This window comes from Echeneis naucrates, chromosome 23, assembly GCF_900963305.1.
Source record: "Echeneis naucrates chromosome 23, fEcheNa1.1, whole genome shotgun sequence".
NCBI lineage: Eukaryota > Metazoa > Chordata > Actinopteri > Carangiformes > Echeneidae > Echeneis > Echeneis naucrates.
Genome location: NC_042533.1, coordinates 5,508,686 through 5,529,680, shown reverse-complemented (window position 1 = coordinate 5,529,680; position 20,995 = coordinate 5,508,686). Strand labels below are relative to the sequence as shown.

Below are 20,995 nucleotides of genomic sequence, written 5' to 3'. Positions count from 1 at the left end.
GTGAATCATAATTGTCTTAATTATGCTGCAACATATTAGACTGCTAAAAAGATTTTTTCTTGTAATATCTTATTGGGATAATCATAAAAGACAGTTGCATGTAGATGTAACAGTTTTAATGTTGTTTCCTTTGTACATGTATTAGTGGAATATATTGTGGCAGATGTGACTGACTGTGTTTGATCTGAGCTATTAAATTTAGGTTAAAAGTAAAACATTGAGCATACGTGGGGATTTCTCACAATCTGTGTTTTTTCTTGCTTCCAGACCTTCAGAATCTGATGCTCAGCAGCGATCCCAGCAGGTAGGGGTCTCCAGGGGCCCAACAGGTCTCAGTAAGAGCCGAACTGTAGACGCCTTCAACCAGGGTCCACCTGGGAAGCCAACACCGGGCCGCAGCCCTTCATCCCTCACCCTTTTTGAATCCAGATTCCGGCAGGAGCCTAAAGACACAGAGACCAAGTCAACTGGCATGTTTGGCTCCAGCTTCCTCAGCGGGGCCAACCCGCTCAGTGCCGTGTCGTCTATGACTTCCTCCGTCTCCTCCTCCATATCCTCTATGGGTGACAATGTCAACATCCCCAAGTTTGGAATATTTGGGGATGAGGAGGAGGGAGATGCATCTGCAACACCTGAGTCCAAGCAGGGAGGAAAGCCACCAGGGAAGGGTCCTCAGCAAGGGCCAGGTCCAAGAGGACCCCAACAGGGAGGACCTCAGAGACAGGGTCAGGGCCCATCTGGGCAGGGGCCAAAGCCAGGCCAAGGACCCCCTGGCCAGGGACCCAGGCAAGGTCAGGGGCCCAAATCAGGCCAAGTACCCCCTGGGCAGGCACCAAGGCAAGCTCAGGGCCTGCCAGGCCAGGGCCCCAAATCAGGCCAAGGTCCTCCTGGCCAAGGACCACCTGGGCAGGCCCCCAGGCAAGGTCAGGGGCCACCAGGCCAAGCACCTCCTGGCCAACAGCCCCCCAAACCAGGTCCAGGTGTGAAACAGAGTGGCCCTCCTCCACAAAAAGGTGGCCCCACACAACAAGGCCCAGGTAAGCCTGGGCCAAAGCAGCAAGGGCCACCTGGCCCTGGAGCGCAAACTGGGGATCCAGCTACAAGTGGAGGGCCTCCTGGAAAGACTGGAGGTGGCCTCTGTCCACTGTGTAAGACCACCCAGATGAACACTGGGTCCAAGGAGCCGCCTAACTACAATAACTGCACTGAGTGTAAAAACCAGGTCTGCAGCCTCTGTGGGTTCAGCCCCCCAGATTCAGCGGTAAGACACTCTTTACTTCTTTCATCTTCAGAAATATCCTGTGATATGTTAGATAACAATAAATGTTGCATGTGCAAAGTGTTTTGCACATGTTGTGATACAGTTGGCATTTATCAAATAATCATGTACAGGACAGTGCATACTATTGAGAGCAGCCACACGTGATTACTGTGTGTGAAATATACAGTTTTGGAAATATCCATTTATTGATGGTCAAAATCATCAAACTGAATTGAAAGCAATGGATATTAGGGTTATTAGTGTAGTATATTAGATAAAGCAATAATCAATAAATTAGATCAGTCTGGCTGAATCCAACTGTAGCCTTTTGGCAGCACCTTTCTGTTCGCTGAGCTCGGTGGAGGGAATGCATCTTATAAGAGTGGCACATGCTTTGAGGAACAGAGGGACCATATGGACCCAGGGAATGTTGATCAAGGTGACTCATGTCATGGCCACAGGAAGATACTGTGCTAGCCAGTGAGGGTGCTCCGTCACACATGGACAGTAAACGCTGGTGGGCCTTGATTACAGCACACCAAAATGACTGGCTCATCCTGCCCGAGCGTCTCCTTGGGATTTGTGACTATGCAGCGCAGGGTCAGTTGTTCAGCAGACTGATCAATGGCAGAAGCGGATTTTTGTGTGATGTTGAATTGTGAATAAGCTCCACGTGTTAATTGATGTTTACAGTAAAAGTATCCTACACTGCAGTGTGCTTTCAGTTGAGTGAAATGGCCTGGTCTCTGTTTACATCGTGTGCAAAAATACAATTACACACAAAAGTACTCACTTTGTTCTGTTATAAATAATGATCACACTGTCCTTGCTGGCTCGAGGCCGTGACTTTAAACAAAGACCATTGTGGAAGGAGGCGTTGAAAAATTAACTGTTGTCCTGACAAAGACAATAAATTACTTCTCTTTGTCATGACTGTAAACAATACAGTGCTGCTGACAATGGAGTGAATATCAGACATTGATACATGGGCAGTTGTTGTTTCTGCACACTGGGACCTGTTAAACAGGCTTGGTTATTGTGACACTCAAACATTCTTCAGGAGGAGTCAGCTTCTGTTTAAATGTAATGAGAAAAAACAAAAATGTGAGCATTGTCTAAATTTAAATATCCAGCGACTGATCATTATTTATGCGGCTGTTACCAGATTTGAATTCTCTTGGGCTATAAAGAGGCAATGACTGCAGAAAAGAGAATTCAGCAGCATCTTAAACATTGATTAATGGACATGTCTCTCTGTATTGGTCTTTGCATTTTGTGGACCAAAAGTTCCATAAGTTTAACTGGTTATGTCTGCCTGTGTTGATATTGCCATGTCATGCCGTCAATGTCTGAGCTCACAACAGTGTGAAAAAGATTTCCTGTCAAATGTGACCCATCTTCTGTTGCATGCACAGGGTAAAGAGTGGCTGTGTCTGAACTGCCAGATGCAGCGAGCGATGGGAGGCGTGGATCCGCCTGGCATGACAAAACCAAAACAAGGCTCGGCCCCGCCCTCACCCCAGCGACAAGCACCTGGCAAGCCTGGCAAGCTGCTGATAAAGCAGCAGAGTACCACCGACCCAGGGTTAACACCGCCAACTACGCCGAGACAGAAATCTCCGGGTCCTACCTCTCCGGGACCCCTTTCGCCAGGCTCCTCAGTCGGATCCCCCAGAATTGACCCCAAGACAGGGCGTCCCATTCAGCAGAAGTCCACACCCCAGCAGTCTCCAGCTAAGTCCAAACAGGAGTCTAGCTTCTTTGGGGGGTTAGGAGGTATCAGTTTGGGAGGCCTGACTGATGCAGCTAAACCTCCTGCAGCTGCTTCACAAGCTGCAGAATCTGTTACAGGGAAACTGTTTGGTGGTTTTGGTGGTTTGATGGAAACGGCGAAGCCTCAGGCGCAGGCTGCACCAAAACAGGAGGAGTCAGTGGGTGGGAAGTTGTTTGGAGGTTTTGGAGGTTTAACCGAATCTGCGAAACCTCCTGCTGCTGCTTCTCAGATGTTCAGCTTTGGATCCTCTCTGTTGAGTTCAGCCACTAATCTAGTCACTGGAGAGGATGAAAAGACAGCAGATTCTCCACCTGGGTCACCACCAGAATCCCCCATTGACTCTGGACCAGGTTCTCCTCCTGACTCAGGCCCCGGCTCACCACCTGACTCCCCCTTCTCTGCACCTGGATCTCCCCCTGATTCGGAATCTGCTCCTGACACTCCACCTGCCAAAGCCAAGAAACCCCCCAGAACCATTTCTGTGGAGAATGAAGAGAAAGTTCCAGCAGCCAAACCTGCATCCGCCCCAGCCTCAACAACAAAGGAATGCTGCCCTCTCTGTAAGGTGGAGCTGAACATCGGATCATCAGACGCACCCAACTTCAGCCTTTGCACTGAATGCAAGAAGACTGTGTGCAATCTATGTGGATTTAATCCTACTCCCCATTTAGGAGAGGTAAGAAACTTTACTATTGTTGCAGTTTTCCTCAGCTCGACACCTTTTTGTGCTTTCAACACACTGCACCTACCAGTAATTTATGCATTCTGTCATTTATAAATAGAACGCAAACATCCTGTAGATGTTTCATTGAAATAGGTCACTGTAGAGATACCTTCAGAAGCTGAACAGTTTTCAGCTGTGAATTTTTTGTCCTCAGAAACAACTAGTAAAGTACTCTGAAATGAAGATAGCATGTTATTAGTTGTACTAAGTACATTAGTTCACCTCAAACAGACACTGTAATGACATTTGCACACATTTGACCGTTGAGTGAATGGATGTGGTCAATTATGCTGCATTTTAAAATGCCAGTCTCATGACTATCAAGCTTTTATTCAGTGGACAGGGCAGCCAGAAATGTGAAGATAAATGAGGTTGTTTAAATGGACATCCCATCATCAAAGAGCACTCGAAACAATTAACACTTGACTCTGAAAGTCAATACCATGTTCACTGTCTGAGTGCTTGTCTTTTTTTTTTTTTTTTTTTTTTTTTTTTGGCTTTAGGTTTTTTTTTTCTTCCTTCTTTCATCCAATAGACAATATTTATTTTTTTTTTTTTTTTTTTTTTGGGTGGGGGTGGTCAAACACTTGCATGCAGGAAAATATGTAAATACGCATATACATGTTTGCTTGCGTGTCTTTGTGTATGCGAGAATGTGCCCATTCATTGTCTCAGCTTGCTTACTGATTACATGGAAACCAAACACTTGGCGTGCTTATCTTCTGAGGTGCAGGGAATGGTTTGCTGGTGTTAATGCTGCGCGTCGTCCCATCACATGATTGTGTGTTGAATCCCCGTGAACAGATGGCACTCTATGGTGTAGAATCAGTATATTGTGGGAGTAGAGGCCAAAAAGAGGTTTCAGTTGAGTGGTTTCTCAGCATGCAGACAAAACACATCACTCCATATATACTAAATATATTCCATGTTACACCTGCGTATAATTCTGCGTAACGCTTCTTAGTTTTAATCGATTTGCTGAGGGTTTATACATTTATTGCAAATTAGTAGCCACATAACTGGAAAAGCAGTAGGCCATTGAGATTTTTGGCATGGTCAGTGACTCATGGCACAATCACGTGTTTGTCAACCAGCAACTCTATCCTGGCTTCACGTGTTGCTGCTTTGTTAGCTTTTGGTTTGCGTGTGCATTCTGTAATCTGCTCTGTATTTCTGGCTCTCTGAGGAGCTTTTGTAACAGCTAGAGGATCGAAGCCGTGTGCAGGAGCTGCTAAATTCTCATGGCAAATCAACGTTTTCTTGTAGAAATATATATTTCAAAAGAATATCGGATTTCGAAGGAGTACATACATTCCTTTCCTTTAGTATCAGTCAATTGTACGAATGCAGAGTGCTCTGAATTTAGTTTGACATTTAGTCTTTTTTGATTAGAAGATTGATATCGCTCTCACTTCCTGTTGATTAAACGACTGTAAACTAAGATTAGCTTTAAGACTGGAAAGAGGAAGAAACAAAAAGTTTGTTTGATGAAAGATTGCGTGTGAGCTTCAGAGGTGCCAACAGATTAATTCTGTGATCTTTGGACTAAGCCATGTTCTTTATTGACAGCCAGGCTGCCATCATCAGTCTCATTGAACTCTGTCCCAGAAAGTGAATAGATGTATTTCCCAAATCTGCTTCTGGAAAAACGTTTTGAAATGCTGAAATGAAACTCGCTCTTATGTTGGTCACAGCGGATTGGAAACGATGGATTTGTTGTGGTGCAGCACAGTAATGAATGTTCGATAGTATTAATTGAATTATGCCTTGCAACATGGTTAGCACAAAACAAGATGGCCGATGTTTGTTTACAGTGGTAACAGGACCATTAAAGTCTTGAGCTCTGTCTTGAGTTTTTTGTTTTGTTTTGTTTTTTTTCCTACAGCTGGTAATTGCCATTCTCGCTGGGGTAATGAGCAGCTGAACTGCACAATCACTTAATTGAGGCCAAGCATGGGGGAAGAAAATGTAATTATGCTTGAGAGATGGGCATTCGAGCCTCTGATGCTCTAATTGGATATAGATTAGTCTTTTTTAACAACAACCTCGCTTAAAGCCACTATCACCAGCTGAATGTTGTTACTTAGAGGGACGGATCCAGGCACTTGCACAAGAATCATGAATCTTATGTGACTCATGCTGGACTAAATTAAGTTTAATAATTCAGTGGAAATAGTAGGATTCAGTTGATGTAATACCTTGTGGAATATTCTGTGGAAGAGACTCGCTCTCATACGGCACCTTGGTTGAGTCATCTACCCCCTACATACTGCACCTCGCTTCCGTGTCATTCGCTGTCATAATGTTGGCTGTCAGCAAGGGGCCATTTGCTGACGCATGTGAGTGGGTCACAGTGAATGTGTGTGTGTGTGTGTGTGTTTGTGTGCTGAAAAGAATGTTTTGTTTGCAATATAGTGGAGTTATCAGATCTACTGCTTGCTGGAATTACTTTTCCTTCATGAGTTTGCCTGTATACATGCGATACTTCAGGCTATTAACTACGTTTCTAACTTTTCTATTAAATTAGTGCAGGATGAGCATGCATGCACATTGTGTGTCAACACGTGTGCATGTGAAGGTGTAATCTCTCCTTCCTAAAAGGATTTAAAGGGCAACAGGAAGCCTGTCATTTCAATCAAGACTCGATCCTAGAGTCAGGTGTCTGTGCTTAGTCCCCATCAATGAGTCAAGAAAATAGACACCTCAGAAGGAGTGGCAATCACCTTAATGGTTTCTTTCTTCTTTCCTCCTCATCTCAAACCTTAATCTTTTCTGTTTTCTGCCCCGTTCCTGTTTGCCACCTTTCTCAGAATATCACTATAATTTCTCAATTTTTTTTTGTCCTTTCATCTTTTCCTAAATTTTCTTGAATTATGTCTGTTTTGTTTTTTTTTTTGGTTTTTTTTATCCTTAGTTTAAACACATAATTGGCTCCTAGTTAGACTCTCCCTTGGTAGTGCTACCCCTCTGCTTTTCCCCCGTCACTCCTTTTGAGGTAGGGATATCTGTAAATGTGTGTCTGGGTCTTCACTGCTCAGTGATGTTACCATAGCTCAGGCTCCTTGTCATGTTGCCCTTAACGGTAATGAGTTCTCTCACTGTTCTCTCACATCTTACGTAAAATGGAAGAGGCACTACTTTTCTAACAAGCACAAATCAGAGAATCCAGATAAAAGCAGAGCTCTCAGCTCTCAGCTACATCCTGCATCACCTAGACCAACTAGATCTTATATTAGTTTCCAAGCCCCAAAATATAGTTAGTCACAGCAAATTTAAGACAGTCTATAGCTCATTTCATGACCTGGAGACTGAGTCTGACGTAAAAATTCACCATATTAAATAAAAACCATTTCACTTTATATCAGTGAGTTTTTGCTCATTCTGGCAAATTGCTTATTTATAATAATACTTGTCTGGAGCTTTGCAGTATTGCGGTATATATTATACCCATCAGAGGATTGTGCTTTGCTGTAATATATCAAAAGGTCTCCCAAGCTTTAATTATTCAAAACTGTAAGGCTGTGTGAGAGGGATAATCGTAAAAACTGAAATTCTTTGTCTCCATTGCCTTCATTATTTTAGTCAGATTCATTCATATTGAAAAGATTTAGGCATCAAATGGATAAACAAAGACATACAATAACCGCTCATCTTTGTATTTTATCAGCTATAAAGTAATGGTCCAGTATTTTGGAAAAAAGGTTGCCCTTATCTCCTATGAAACCAGCTTTCGGCTGCAAGTCTGACATAACTTTCATCTCCAGCATTTGTTTTGCCTCAAAGGCTGGAAACGTAGAAACATGAACCAGGTTCAGAGCAAGAGGAAATTAAAAAAAAAAAAAACACAAGCCCTCAGATCTGAATGAGCATAGTGTCTGAAGCTCTGTAAAATTTTCTGCTTTGTTTGTTAAATCCACAAAAAGAACTAGATGAAAATAGCACAAACTGGTTTTATGCAGATCTATGTGTTCACATAAATAATTTAAGATAATTCAGGCCTCGGTTTATGTCCGTCTTTGCATGTTTGTTTGGCTATCCTCTGAGGCTCGATATGCTTATACAGTACACACACTCACCGCATGGTGTTTCCTGTGTCCTCCTCCTCATTGTTATTCCATGGTCGTGCCCATGCCTCCCTCCCACGCTCTGAACCCTTCCGAGTCTGCACTGGCAGATAAAGGCTTGGCGGTCATGCATACACACATACAGTATACATGTCAAGCATGCTTGCAGTCTTCAGCACTATCCAACTTGGCGGTCATGCATACACACATACAGTATAAATGTCAAGCATGCTTGCAGTCTTCAGCACTATCCAACGATCACACTTGTACAGTAAAGTCTGAACCTCTGTATGGTCCCATTTGTTCTTACTTCTCAATATCTAACTGTGCATATACAACACACATAATAAAGGAATATGTAATTTACTGTACTTTGATTCCTGTTTGTGTGTAACTCCAGTTAGTGTGTCTCTTTTCCATACAGTCCAGTTGCCTCACAACTCTCCCATCACTTGCCCAGGGGGCTAAAATGTACAAAAATAGTCCCACCCACCAAAGAGCCACAACAGAGAGAACACAAGCAACTGCAGGGCAGCTTTTTCTCCCGCTTTCTATTCTTTATTACAACTCTTTTGTGTTGCCACTTTCATATTCTCTCTTTTTAATGGGTTTTTCTGCTGCACCAGGCAACCCACAGAGTCCCCCACATGACCACCTTGGAAGGCTTGAAATAGATAGTATTTTTAGACATTCAGGTGTATGTGTGTGTCCCTGAGTGTGCAGAAGAGAATATGTTGCTTTGTTGGCGGGACAAGTGAGCTAAATTGGCAGCATGAACACTGACAGGAATGGGAACATACTGTAGATGTAAAGTATGTGTTCTGCCTGAGCATTTGTACGTTACATTTAGTAGGTCCAGGACCCTTTTCAAGCTGTAAGTAATTTACTATTGTTTCAGAAATTGCTGTGATCAAAATCAACCGTCCCAAGGCAAAGCAAACTGACTTTTCTTTTCTTTTTCAACCCCTACTCAACTATCCACTTTTTAATTTACTGATGCTTGTTTACTAATAATAGTCTATATTTTAGCCAGTGAGGTTTGGTGCCTTGGAAAAGGGAGGGGGAGAAAAGCCAAAACATTGTGTATGCCAGCCCCGAGCCATGGTGAGACAGAGAGGCAAGGACAGGCGGGCGGAGACACGCAGACACTTGGCAAAGGCGTCATCTAGCTAGCAGAGGGTGTTGTGTTTACATCCTGACAGTTGCTGCCCCCCCCCCCCCCCCCCACACACACACACACACACAACAAACGCTCCACCACAGTGACTAAACAGAATTTGGTTTGGATTGAGAAAATCTTGTTGGCTTTATGGGTGGATGTATTGTCTGACTCCCTAAAATGGATTGGCTCTCTCCCTAAAAATTGATATTCAATAGGTGAGACCAGCAACAGAACCTGGATTAGAGAATGGCTTCACCTACAAAAATCATTTTCATGCATTAGAAAACCTGAGAGCCAAGTGGATTATCTTTTTTTTTTTTTCTTTTCGCCATCCCCACCTTTAAAGGCGGTACCTCGTTATTGGAAAAAACAGGAATGTGGTGAAGGGAGAGCAACTGGAGTAAGATGGATGGGCTGAAAGAGATATACACAAGTTTGTAGCCTCAAACTGCTCCTTTGTTTATTCATTTACAATTGTGAGATATAAAAGCACCAAGCACACAAAGAGAAGTTCACATCTCATTATAATGTGAGAAATAGATACACAAACACACTGTGAGATGATCCGAACAGGGACCGGAGGCCCAAAACAGAGACAGTGAGTAGACCCAGGAGAGGAGACTGACAGGTAGACGAGCCCAACAGGGGAAGTGAGATGAGGGAGGCGGCGGTGTCACAAAGAATATGGATGCCAACCTACAGTATGTTGCTGTAAGCAGTGCAGACTATGACAGCCTGACTGTCGTGGTTTGTTTTAGTGCTCATGAGTCACCATCTATAGGCAGAATTTACTGTGAAGAAGGAGCATCTGATGAATTGTCACATCTTAAGAGTTTGATTGGGTATATGAAGTAGTCAACACTTGAAATAACTTGAATTCATCATGACAGTTGTTCTGTGTGGCATCCTACTGTGTTGATTTGATTAGTTTCTGTCAGGCTGAACTGTTTCTCTGATCAGCGGTGCTTGTTGAAGTAGAAATTTAGTCGACCGATTGGAGGGAAATGTCTCTTTAGAAATATCTCCACTTTGGCACTTCTTGTGCTTAAATTGGGAATATTTTCATTAATTTAAAGTCCAGTATGAACTATGTAATAAAAAAAAAACAACTATACTTGTATCTCAAATTGATAAGGGCTTTTTTTTCTTTTTCTTAGGTTAGTTTTTTTTTAGCACATTCATTTATTAGTGATATATTTAACCTTTCTCAAAAGCAAATGAACTGAAAACTTGTATTATGTTTTATCAGACATAATTTATATGACTTATCTTTTTATCATTATTGTTAATTAATTATTAATAAATTATTCTATTTCATGTAAGTTTGCAACAGATAACATCCATGAAATATAACAGTTACACGCAGGGACATACATGGTTGTAAAGCAGATATAAATTATAGGTTTCTGTTCCATGGGTTAATTTAGACATGACCGTTGAATACCCAGTGTAGGTAATTAACATTCATTGCTTTGCATCCTGCAAGGATGTAATTTATTCGATGGTTATATGGAAACGCAGCTTCTTTTCTGCCAGTCTGTCTTATACACTGTCTGCTTTAAATAACAGCGAGCTTACAGATGTTTTTGTTTCACTTAATGAGCCCACAGCTCATTAAGCCCAACGTTTCCACCGAATCCCCACATGATCCCTCAAATCGTACATTGTCACATGTTTCATTGTTGATACGAAACAAATAATGGCATATTTGAACAAGAAGTAGTTACACACGTGTACGAATTAAACATGGCTCTTTCAATAATATAATATTTAAGATGAAGCCTGAGCAACGAGCATTTTTAAGCAAAGATACAAGACAGAAAACAAGGTAGAAAGTCTCGATTGTCTTAAACTCAACTCAGCTTCCTCTATTTGAAATGGAAAGAAGGCACAGATGATGATGTGAGTTCCGGATAAACAAGCACAGATGCAGACGCAGAAAATGGTCTGAAACAAATGCCTCTCTTTCCTTCATCCCAGAGCTCGGTGTATATATATAGGTCCTGTCTCAAACCTCTTCATTTCTGTCACATCCTCCAAAAGAAGGAAAAAAAAAAAAAAAAAACAGCGTACACGTGTGCGCTGTAACACACTTGTTCTCTCCCCTGGTGCTGATACACTCACCTGGCAGGGGAATATCAGTCCTCAATGGAGCGACAGAGCCTGACGTCTTTGTTAAGAGAGAAAAGAAACGCTCTGGCTCTTGTTTCAGTGATGTGACAGATTTATACACAGGATTGGATAATCAACTTTTGTTCAACCTTCATGTTTCCAGGGAATGTTTGCTCAGAAGGGCCCACAACAATTTGCTTCACTTACATGCAGTTACACACATACCCGTCTGGGATATGACGAGTACGACCACGGTTCCCAAGTGCTGGTTTCCAAGCAGCTGAGGGTTAAAAACAACTTTCTTTTTTTTTTTTTTTTTGGACAGCACCCTCTCATTTATTCATCTTCACAGCCTGCATTCTGACACACATTATTTTAGGATTAAAGCCAACAGTCTCTTGGTTTTAAGCCCAGTCCTCCAGCCTTGAGGCCATCACCACTCACGTAGCATTTAGTTTCAGGATTTAAATGAAAATTACATCAACATGTGCAGGGATCAGTGGGAAAAATATGCATTCTGCACATTGTACTCTGAGATAGGAACATAAATAACAGTGGGACACTTATTAGGACAAAGATCTTTTTTGGCCTGCAAAGGAGCTGATGCTGTTATGTTCTGCTTTCACTCTAGTACACGATAATTAAGTTGGCCACTCAGCAACACTCATCATTGAGAAAAGAGCAGCAAATTCCAGTTTTTCATTTTAGCAAGAGCTCTAGCACTGAAAGGTGAATTAAGCAGAAAGGACGCTGGCCTCTCAACAGCTTAATCATCCATATAGTAAAAATTATATTTTGTTAACATCCATGATCTTTGATGCATCTGAACATCAGTGTTGATTAATCACAATCCAGGTCATGTCAGCAATAAGAATAAATTCACATGAGGAAATATGGCTACAAATTTTATTAAGATAAGTTGTCAATAGGACATGATCACACATGATAAAAGCTGATGTCTTTGTTTGCCTTAATCAACAATCCCATTAGTCTTTGGCACGCTATCACTGGCAAACCTCCAAGGGAGCTTTAGTGGCTACATGCTAAGAAAAGAATCCGATTTATCTTTGGCTAAAATAAACAAGTGTTCAGAACAGTAATACTTATTTAATCATTAGCATATCGATTTTTAAAACTCTAATTTCAAGCTTATGGATGATTATTTGGAAATATGGCAACACCAGCACCTTTAGAGCTTAATAAAGTTTTGTTTTTTTTTTGTTGTTGTTGTTGTTTTGTTTTTTTTCTTCCCTACTGGCTGGATGTGGAAACTTGTCATCACTGACTTTTCAGGCATGCTCATAGCCCCTTTCTGTGTCTTTCCCTAATTGAGAATCAGCACTGATCAGCAGAAGCTAATGGGACAGAAGCTAGTCTGAAAGCGGATAGGACTCGGCCAATGTGTAAGTGACATCTGCTAAATTTTTAACCTGCACCGTAACACTCGAAGGTCATCCTGGCAGTCGCCCTGAACGGCAGATTGTTTCGACTTCCCAGCAAATGATTTGCAGATTTACTGGGTGATAATGTCAAGCTTATTGGCAGGAGCTGGTGTTGAGTCACCTCCAATAACTACTAAGCTCCCTCTCTTCCACTGCCTCACCCTTTCCCTTTCTACTTCATGCTCCTTTTTCTCATGTCTCACAATGTGATCACCTTTTTAGTCCTCAAATTTCTTATTCTTGGCTCATCTCTGCTCTCATCTGTCTTTATCTATTGTCTCATGATGCTCTAGCTCCTCTACCTCTACCATCTTTCTGTGCCAGACTCTGGCTAAATTTAGCTGAGTAAAGCCTTTATAGGATCTCGTCTTAATCAAAGAGCTTCACCGACCTTCACAACTCTCCATCTCCCAGTTGTAAACGATAACCAAACAAGGGTGCAACCCATCTTGTCTCTAGTCTCTGCGTCCTTGGAGAAAGTTTGAAGAAGACTGAAAGCTTGCCGCATTCAAACTGAATCTGATCTAACTCATTTATGTGTGACCCTTTATTTGTTTGGGAGTTTCATGTTGGGAGAGATGCACGCAAGTTGTCATTTTCTTCCAAGCTGTTTCATTCTTTTCATCGGGGTATATGTCTGTCATAAGCACAGTCGCAAACTCTTCTTTGTGGACTGGAGCTTGTCAGCTCATCATTCCACATGCGGGGTTAGAAACCGTCCTCGTAAGATGTTGTCTGACTGTTGCAGTTTCCTGAACTTGTCACAGCAGACAGAGTGAGTGAAGCACACAGGCATATTCCATTTATTTTAAAGTTGCAGTCGAAATGCTATATATTGACACATTTCTTGTAAGTGTGACTGGCAAGGCAATCTTACAAAAAAAGAGATGGAACTGGTGGTATCTCTTATACCACCACCATGAGTTTGATTTAAAATTTCTCTGTGGCTACATTTTACCATACAATGTAAGCAAATATTTCGTGATTTAGTTGTTGTTGTTTTTTTTTTCCAGCTAATTTTATCTAATTGTTTGATGTCTAAATGCATCACTATTCAGCGCATCAGCAACAGAGAAAGCATGCCTCTTAAAAACACATATATGCTATCTCTGTACTCTCAGATGAAAAGTAATCCAGGTTATTTAGAGAGACATCTGAACTGGTTTCTGTCAGTTAAAGATGGAGCTGCCAAAGTTTGTGTGTGCTGCTTGAAATGAAGCCAGAAGCACAATTAATGCCATTTCAGGGTGATTGCTTTCAGACATGTCAGCAGGAAATACTTATGGTTGACCACTTAGTAGTGGTGATTAAATTAACATGTCTGGGGGTGTTTCCAAATTACTTAAAAAAAAAAAAAGGGAGAGTGGTACTTTGGCCATGTGCTCTTGAGGTGGCAGTAAAAGCCTAAAGCATTCCTGTAGTCATGTGTTGATAATGTCAGTGAGGACGAGCTCTGAAGTGGCTGCTACTGACCGACGGTCTGATTGGGTTTTCAGCATTTCCTGTCGGCAGCCATCTCTCCTCCTATCACTGCCTGCTTTCTCTGGTTTAGCCGATAAAGCTGTCAAGCTGGAGATGCTCCCATCTCAAGTCCTCCCAGCAGGAGCGAGTAGGAGGGGTCATGTTGATAGCGCGTGCTGGTACACGCACATGCACGTACACACAGACACAAAACGTACTTGCATTTGTACTGTGTCCATCATCATTTCTCAGGATTAACAGGATTTCTCCCTAACGTCAGCAAACCTTAGTACATGGAAAGAGCGCTGGCATCTCTTTTATTCCCCCCTGATGTCTTCAGTCCTTTAACCCATCTCTTTCGTTACCATTGTCAACATTTGAGTCACAGTTTCACATAGATGATAAAATCTTTTAACACACTATTAACATTTTCTTTCCTTTTTATAGTTTGGACTACATGCATGGCACTATTATTTGTGTGCAGCTGTGTCATTAAGTGGAAGCATCCTACTGTGTAGGTATGGACTGTAAGAAGGCAGCTCCTGCTTTATTTTCCCAGACTGTGCTACTGCAACATTTGCTCTTCTTCCATCCTACTCCTGTCTGCCTGTTCCTTTTGCTCTCACTGAGTTGAGAGTTGACACTTGGAGAGAGGTGGTTTGTCTGCTGCACGGCTTAACATGCTGGTGATCTCCTCTGAAGCCTGAATTTTAGCATAAACCCTGCTGTTGAGCCATGCAGAGGCTTTCATGGGGGGTGGGGGGGTGCAGAAAATAGCAGAACATTAGGTGAGATGTCTATTGAGCTGTTTAAGTCAGTGTGGAGGCTGCTCGAAAACATGCTGACTATTACCTCTCATAATCACTGTATACATGTGTTGAACAGATGAGTGTGCATGTGTCTGTGTTACATGTCTCCTCAACTGCAAACCGGCAGGGTTTTTTTTTTTTTTCTGAAATCCAAACATTGGTAATTATCACTATTATTTACACCTGAAGCAAAAGTACTGGATCCTAAACTCTAATAATGGCTGTCGCCCTTAAATTGCAGCCCCCAGCAGGGTCTTCAGTCTAGATATGTTGCCCAAGAGCCCGTGTTTAAGTGAGGAGTTGGGAATAAACAACATAAAACAACCATGTCAGGATAGATTTAGCTGAGCTTTGAGACTACAGATCCTTCTCCCATTGCAAGCTGCAGCAGTGTTAAGATTTGCAACTGGATCAAGTAAGTAACAACGAGTAATTTTTAGGGAACAGATTGAGGGTAAATGGTTGAACTTGAAAATAAAGGCATGCTTTAAGTCTGCCATTTGATTAGAAATATAACAAACTAAACAAACAGTTGTTGATTTAAAAGCCTATATTTAGATATCAGGTGCTTTAGGATATAGGTATACCCCTATTGTCATGTTTAAAGCATGGCAAATGCAGATTCTGCACTGTGTCCCTTCCACACGAAACGTCTGCAAAAGGCCACCCGACTCTTTCTGACATGCCTTGGTAAACCCCTGTCCCATTACCATGTATTATGCATGGACCTATATCTAAATCCCTTAACTGTAAAAGCTCCCCTTGAAATAGAAGAAGTCAGACTGGTGCCTTGTCACAGTGACGTTATAACTAATGTTTTCCCCCTCATAGCTGTGTTAAAATTCAGAAAACACATAGAACTATTTGTCTGGATTGCACATAGTACTTAACACTATATAATGTGTTTTATAGTCTAGTGGTATAAATCGAAATGCAGGAATTCAGTCTAGGAGTTAATACTAATTGCTAACAATTTCTTCTCATCTTTGTCTTACAGAAAGAATGGCTTTGCCTCAGCTGTCAGACCCAAAGAGCTGTAACAGGCCAGCTGGGAGACACACCACCTCCATCCATGGCGTCTCCAAAGAAGCAGCCACCTGCTCCTTCTCCCGCTCCCTCCACCGCTCCTGCCCCTGCTGCTATAGTTAGCAAACCTGTAGTAGAAGCAGCACACAAAACCCAGCCTGCTCCTGATGCCAAGGTAGAACCTGCACCCATTCCCACACCTGATAGTACATCAGCTTCACCTGAACATGATGCTGTTCTTTCTGTTAGTGCCCCTCCTGTTGATAATGCCCCTCAGGAAACACCAAAGTCAAATGAACAAAACAAACCACAAGAAGCTGAACCAGTGTCTGAGCAAGAGGCTCTGATTTTGAAAGCTGCAGCTGAGAATATACTGGCAATTCCTGTAGTTGATCAAGAGCAAATCAGCTCTGAGAAATTAGCAGAGGACCAAACACAATCTGAGACAGAACCGTCTAATCCTGATCAACAAACAGAAAGAGAGACTGCCAGTGAAATCACAGCAGTAGAACAACACAGTAGCTCTGAGAAGGTAGCCGAGGACCATCCTCACCCCGAGACAGAACTGTCCAATTCTGATCAACAAACACAAAGTGCAGTTGTGAATGAAATCCCACCACTTGATCAACAAGAGAGTAGCTCTGAGAAAATGACAAAGGACCTTCCTCAATCTGAGACAGAGCAATCTAATTCTGATCAACAGACACAAAGTGCAACTGCCAGTGAAATCCCAGCAGTTGAACAAGAGAGTAGCTCTGAGAAAACCAAAGAGGATTGTCACACTAAAATAGAACCATCTGATGTCGAACAACAAGCACAGAGTGCACCTGTCAGTGATATCCCAGCAAATGAGCAAAAACAGATTAGCTCCATGAGTGTGACAGAGGACCTCTCTATCCCTCTGCAAAGTGAGCAGCAAAATCTATTGACTAATACAGGTTTAGACAAGACAGCCGTCCCTGCTGAGGTAGAAACGGAGCCAAATCCTCAGAGCGAGGCTGCAGCTCCCTTGACAGATGGCGAGAAAGGGGAGCCCACTCCAGAAAATGTTTCAGAAGTGACAACAAATTCAGTTCAGGCAAGGCAGACCGCGATCTCCAAAGCACTTACACAAGAAGTTTCAGATCCCCTCGATTCAAAGCTAGATTCTGCAGCCACAAATGAAGGAGAAAAAGAGCAGAAAATAATAAAGACAGAGAATGATGATGAACTTCGAGATACTGCAGAAGGAACAGTAACCACAGCTGTTGATGCAGAGAAAACAGATACCACTAAAAAAGTTGAGGCTGACAGTTTCATGCCTGATGTCAATAGTGAGGTAAGTTCAGAAATAAAGGCAGAAGTCACAGCAGATGCTTCTCATCCTCCTGGAGAAGCTACAGAAAATGTGTCTCCTGTAGACCACATTCAGGTTGCTAAACCTGATGAAACCCAGGAGGAATTAAAACAGGAACCAGTGAAATCCGAAGAACCTGAAAGCTCTTCAGGAGAGTCTGAAAAACACTGTCTCTCAGTTTCAGAAGAGAAAAGTCAGGCTAATGAATCAGAAAAAAGCCCCATAGAAAACAAGGAAGACTCTGCTCCACTTAACACAGCAGATAAGTCACCTGATGTTGCTCCAGCTGAAGGAGAAGCCAAAGCTCCTGAAAAAGCCAGCATGGAGAAAATTGTTGAGACAAAAGTTGATGCAGAAGTTGTTTTGAAAGAAGTTAAACAGGAAATACACGAGAAGGTTGATGAGGAAGAAATAAAGAACACAGCTGAGGAAAAAATAGTTGAAGGTAAAGTTGCTGAAACTGTTGAAGAGTGGACTTCAACAGCAGCCACAGAGAGTAAATCATCTAGTGGCAAAGTCTTTGAAGATGATGCAGTTCAGATGAATGCAGCTGCAGAGCAGGTCACTGAGGTGTTAGCTGACGGAGGGAAAGCTTTAGAAAAAGGAGCAACTGACCAAAATCTAGCACCCTCATCTACTGAAACATGCACAGCTCAGACTGTAGCTAAACAAATCCTCAAAGAGCTACAGATAAGTAAAGGGATAGAAAAAGAAGCAAACCATGAACCTGACAGTGAAAGCCTTGTTGAGAAAGCGTCACTGCCAGAGAAGTCAGGGGAGAAAGATAAATCGACAGTCGAAGCAGAGAAAGAAGCGCAGAAAGAGGAAAACCAGACATGCAAAGATATCGTGACAAAAGAAGACAGTAAATCTGAGGAAACAGCAGTAATGTCTGTTCTTCCACGAACTGATTCTAATGAGCAAGAAAAGGTCAGTGTAGAGGAGCCGGTGCAAAGTCTAGAGAAGGTGCCATCCTCAACTGTTACAAGTGAGACACAGGTCAGAGATCGAGCCAGTGAGGAGGAGGAATTCATTCAGGGCAAAACAGAAGCTGCTCCCCAAATGACACACTGTGCTGCTGAAAAACAGGAAGTAGAGAGTGAGATGTTACATCTGACGGGCAGCGGCGAGGAACGGTTGGAAAAAGTCGCTGAGCAGTCAGTGAAAGAGGAAGATGCGAAACTTGACAAAAAAGAGGCAGAGCCACAACCTATTACTGCCAACATCCATGAAAACATTTCACTATCAGAAGAGAGAAACGTTGTTCTCGGCAAAGACAGCACTGCGTTATTTGAAATAGGAGAGAGCTCAGTGTCAAAGAAGGAGGAAGCATCAGAGAGAGCTTTTGAAAATGGAGGTGCGTCTGTATCAGTAGCATCAGTCCCTGTAGCAGAACCTGAAATTCCAGTCTCTGTAGTTAATGAGCAGGACAAACCCCAAGAGGAGGAGAGCACTAATGTGGAGGAGAAAGAAGAGGCTAAAGCTCAGCCTCAAGGAAATCCCTGTGATGAAGATGCAGTTGCTGAGGTGACGATAGTCCTGAGAAGTATCATAGATCATTTTTCATTGTATTTGAACATCAATCGTTTCTATTTCTGCTATATTTAAAAAATATACCAAAGATGTTCCCAAGATGTTAAAAGTTTAATTTGAGGTATGTTTCCTTAAAAAAAACAAACAAACAGCAACTTTATTTCTTTTCTTCTTTTTTTTTTCTAATCCAACAGGTCAAACATGTGGAGACTTTGAAAGACCCGGGAGATAAAGACATGGGTACAAAGGAAAGCAGTCCCACCAGCCCATCGGACCTAGCAAAGCTGGAAAATACAGTCCTTCCCATTCTGGAGGCTCAGGCAAACACACAATCAAAGGATGAGGAGGAGAAATTCACAGATACCCTAAAGACCAGGCGCAAATTGGAGGTCCTTCCTCTCTCACCTGATTCGCCCAGCTCAGAAGATGACAGAGAACTATCTGAGAAAAATACCAAAGTCACCACAAAGAAAAAGCTCCTTGTGCCCATGGACATCAGGGCAGATTCCTTGGATGATAGCAGTGAAAGCTTGGGAAAAGAAAGCCCAATGTCAGGGGATGATGAGGACTTTATCCGAAAACAAATAATAGAAATGAGTGAGAATGAGGATGGTTCCCCATCCGATGAGGAAAACTTAATCCGTCGAAAGATCAGAGAGGATGAGAAGAAAAAAATGGAGCATAAGAAAACCGAGGCTATAGAGAGAAGCATCACATCAGGAAAAGCCAGGCGACTTACTAAGAAAAGCACTATAAGTCCAGATGATGGAGATGGCTCTTTGGATAAACCTGATATAGAAAAAGAGGAAGGACCAAAACCAAAAGACGAAGAGCATCAAAGCGGTACTGCAGTTCGCAAATTTCAGAGTATGGAGCTGAATGCAACCAGCAGCCCTATGCGCATAGCTAATGATGACGGAGAGCCTGAAATGGAAAGCCTTACAGACTCGCCAGATGATCGGTCTAGAGGTGAGGGGTCATCCAGTCTACATGCATCCAGCTTCACTCCTGGGACATCCCCAACATCTCTCTCTTCACTGGATGAAGACAGTGACAGTAGCAGTCCCAGCCATATCCGTTCTGATGAAGGTAAACAACACAGAAAAGCCAAACACAGACAACCTGGTCAAATGCTGCCAACTATTGAAGACTCTTCTGAGGAAGAAGAGTTACGTGAGGAAGAGGAACTGCTCAGGGAGCAAGAAAAGCAGAAGGGCTCGGGGAAAAAATCCAAGAAAGACAAAGAAGAGATTCGAGCCCAGAGGAGGCGAGAGCGTCCAAAGACACCGCCAAGCAATCTGTCTCCCATTGAAGATGCATCACCGACCGAGGAACTGAGGCAAGAAGCTGAAATGGAGGAGATCAGGCGGTCATCCTGCTCTGATTTCTCCCCCAGTATTGAATCAGATCCTGAAGGGTTTGAAATTAATGCCGCAAAGATCGCAGCAGTGCAGAAAACATATCAACTGCCTACATCAGTATCTCTTCACTCCCCAACAGATGATCAAAATACAGATAAAACTGAGAAAAAACCTCTGAAATCTGCAGATGAGGCATACGAAGAAATCATTCTGAGGGCTAAGTCTCCAACACTTGACAAAGGTGAATATCAGTCAGAAAAGGAGTCCCTTTACGGAGGCATGCTCATTGAAGACTACGCATATGCATCTCTTATTGACAATTCAACCGTTGATTATGGAGAGCCAGAAAAGATGGTTGTTCCTGCTCAACCCAAAAAGTTGAGATCACCAGATGAAGTTTATGAAGACATGATAAAGAAGAGGAAGGAATTCATGCAACTAGAGCAGGAATATCAAAATATGCAGCCAAAAAAGGAAAATGCTAATCCCGAAATTGTCTTAGAACCAGCTGAGGATGCCTGCTTCAAAAGCACTCCAGTGACATTGGCCAAAGATGGGAAGCCTTTGTTAGATGCTGAAACTGCCTATGAAGAGTTAATGAAAAGAGTGCTAACTCCTGGAACAAGTCCGACTCAGCTGGAGCCAGAAGTGGAAGCGACTGCATCTAGAAGAGCGCTCCACCCCATCCCAGACTTAAAAGTGACACAGTGCTCTTCAGGAGAGTTGTCTTCTGATGAAGAGAGCACCATTAAAAAAGAAGAGGAAATAGCATCAACAGAAACCGAGCCTCCTCCATTATCTACGTCAAATCAGCAATCCCACGCCGCAAACTCAACATCCCAGACGGATGTTGTGGACTTATCCAGTGCACTCCCAAGAGTGTCAAACCCCATCATTTCCAGTGTATCACCTTTACCGACAGTCCCCAGT

At 42.6% G+C, this 20,995-nt stretch overlaps 1 protein-coding gene across 1 annotated transcript in view; it reads left to right on the top strand.

Annotated features, from left to right (window-relative positions):
* Nucleotides 1-20,995, top strand: part of LOC115037198 (protein piccolo-like) — a 50,714-nt gene that overhangs the window by 2,125 nt on the left and 27,594 nt on the right. The window contains 5 exon segments of the mRNA XM_029495698.1: nt 302-1,261; nt 2,677-3,711; nt 15,807-16,041; nt 17,356-17,429; nt 18,899-20,993. Of these exon segments, the coding sequence (XP_029351558.1) occupies nt 302-1,261; nt 2,677-3,711; nt 15,807-16,041; nt 17,356-17,429; nt 18,899-20,993 (4,399 nt within the window).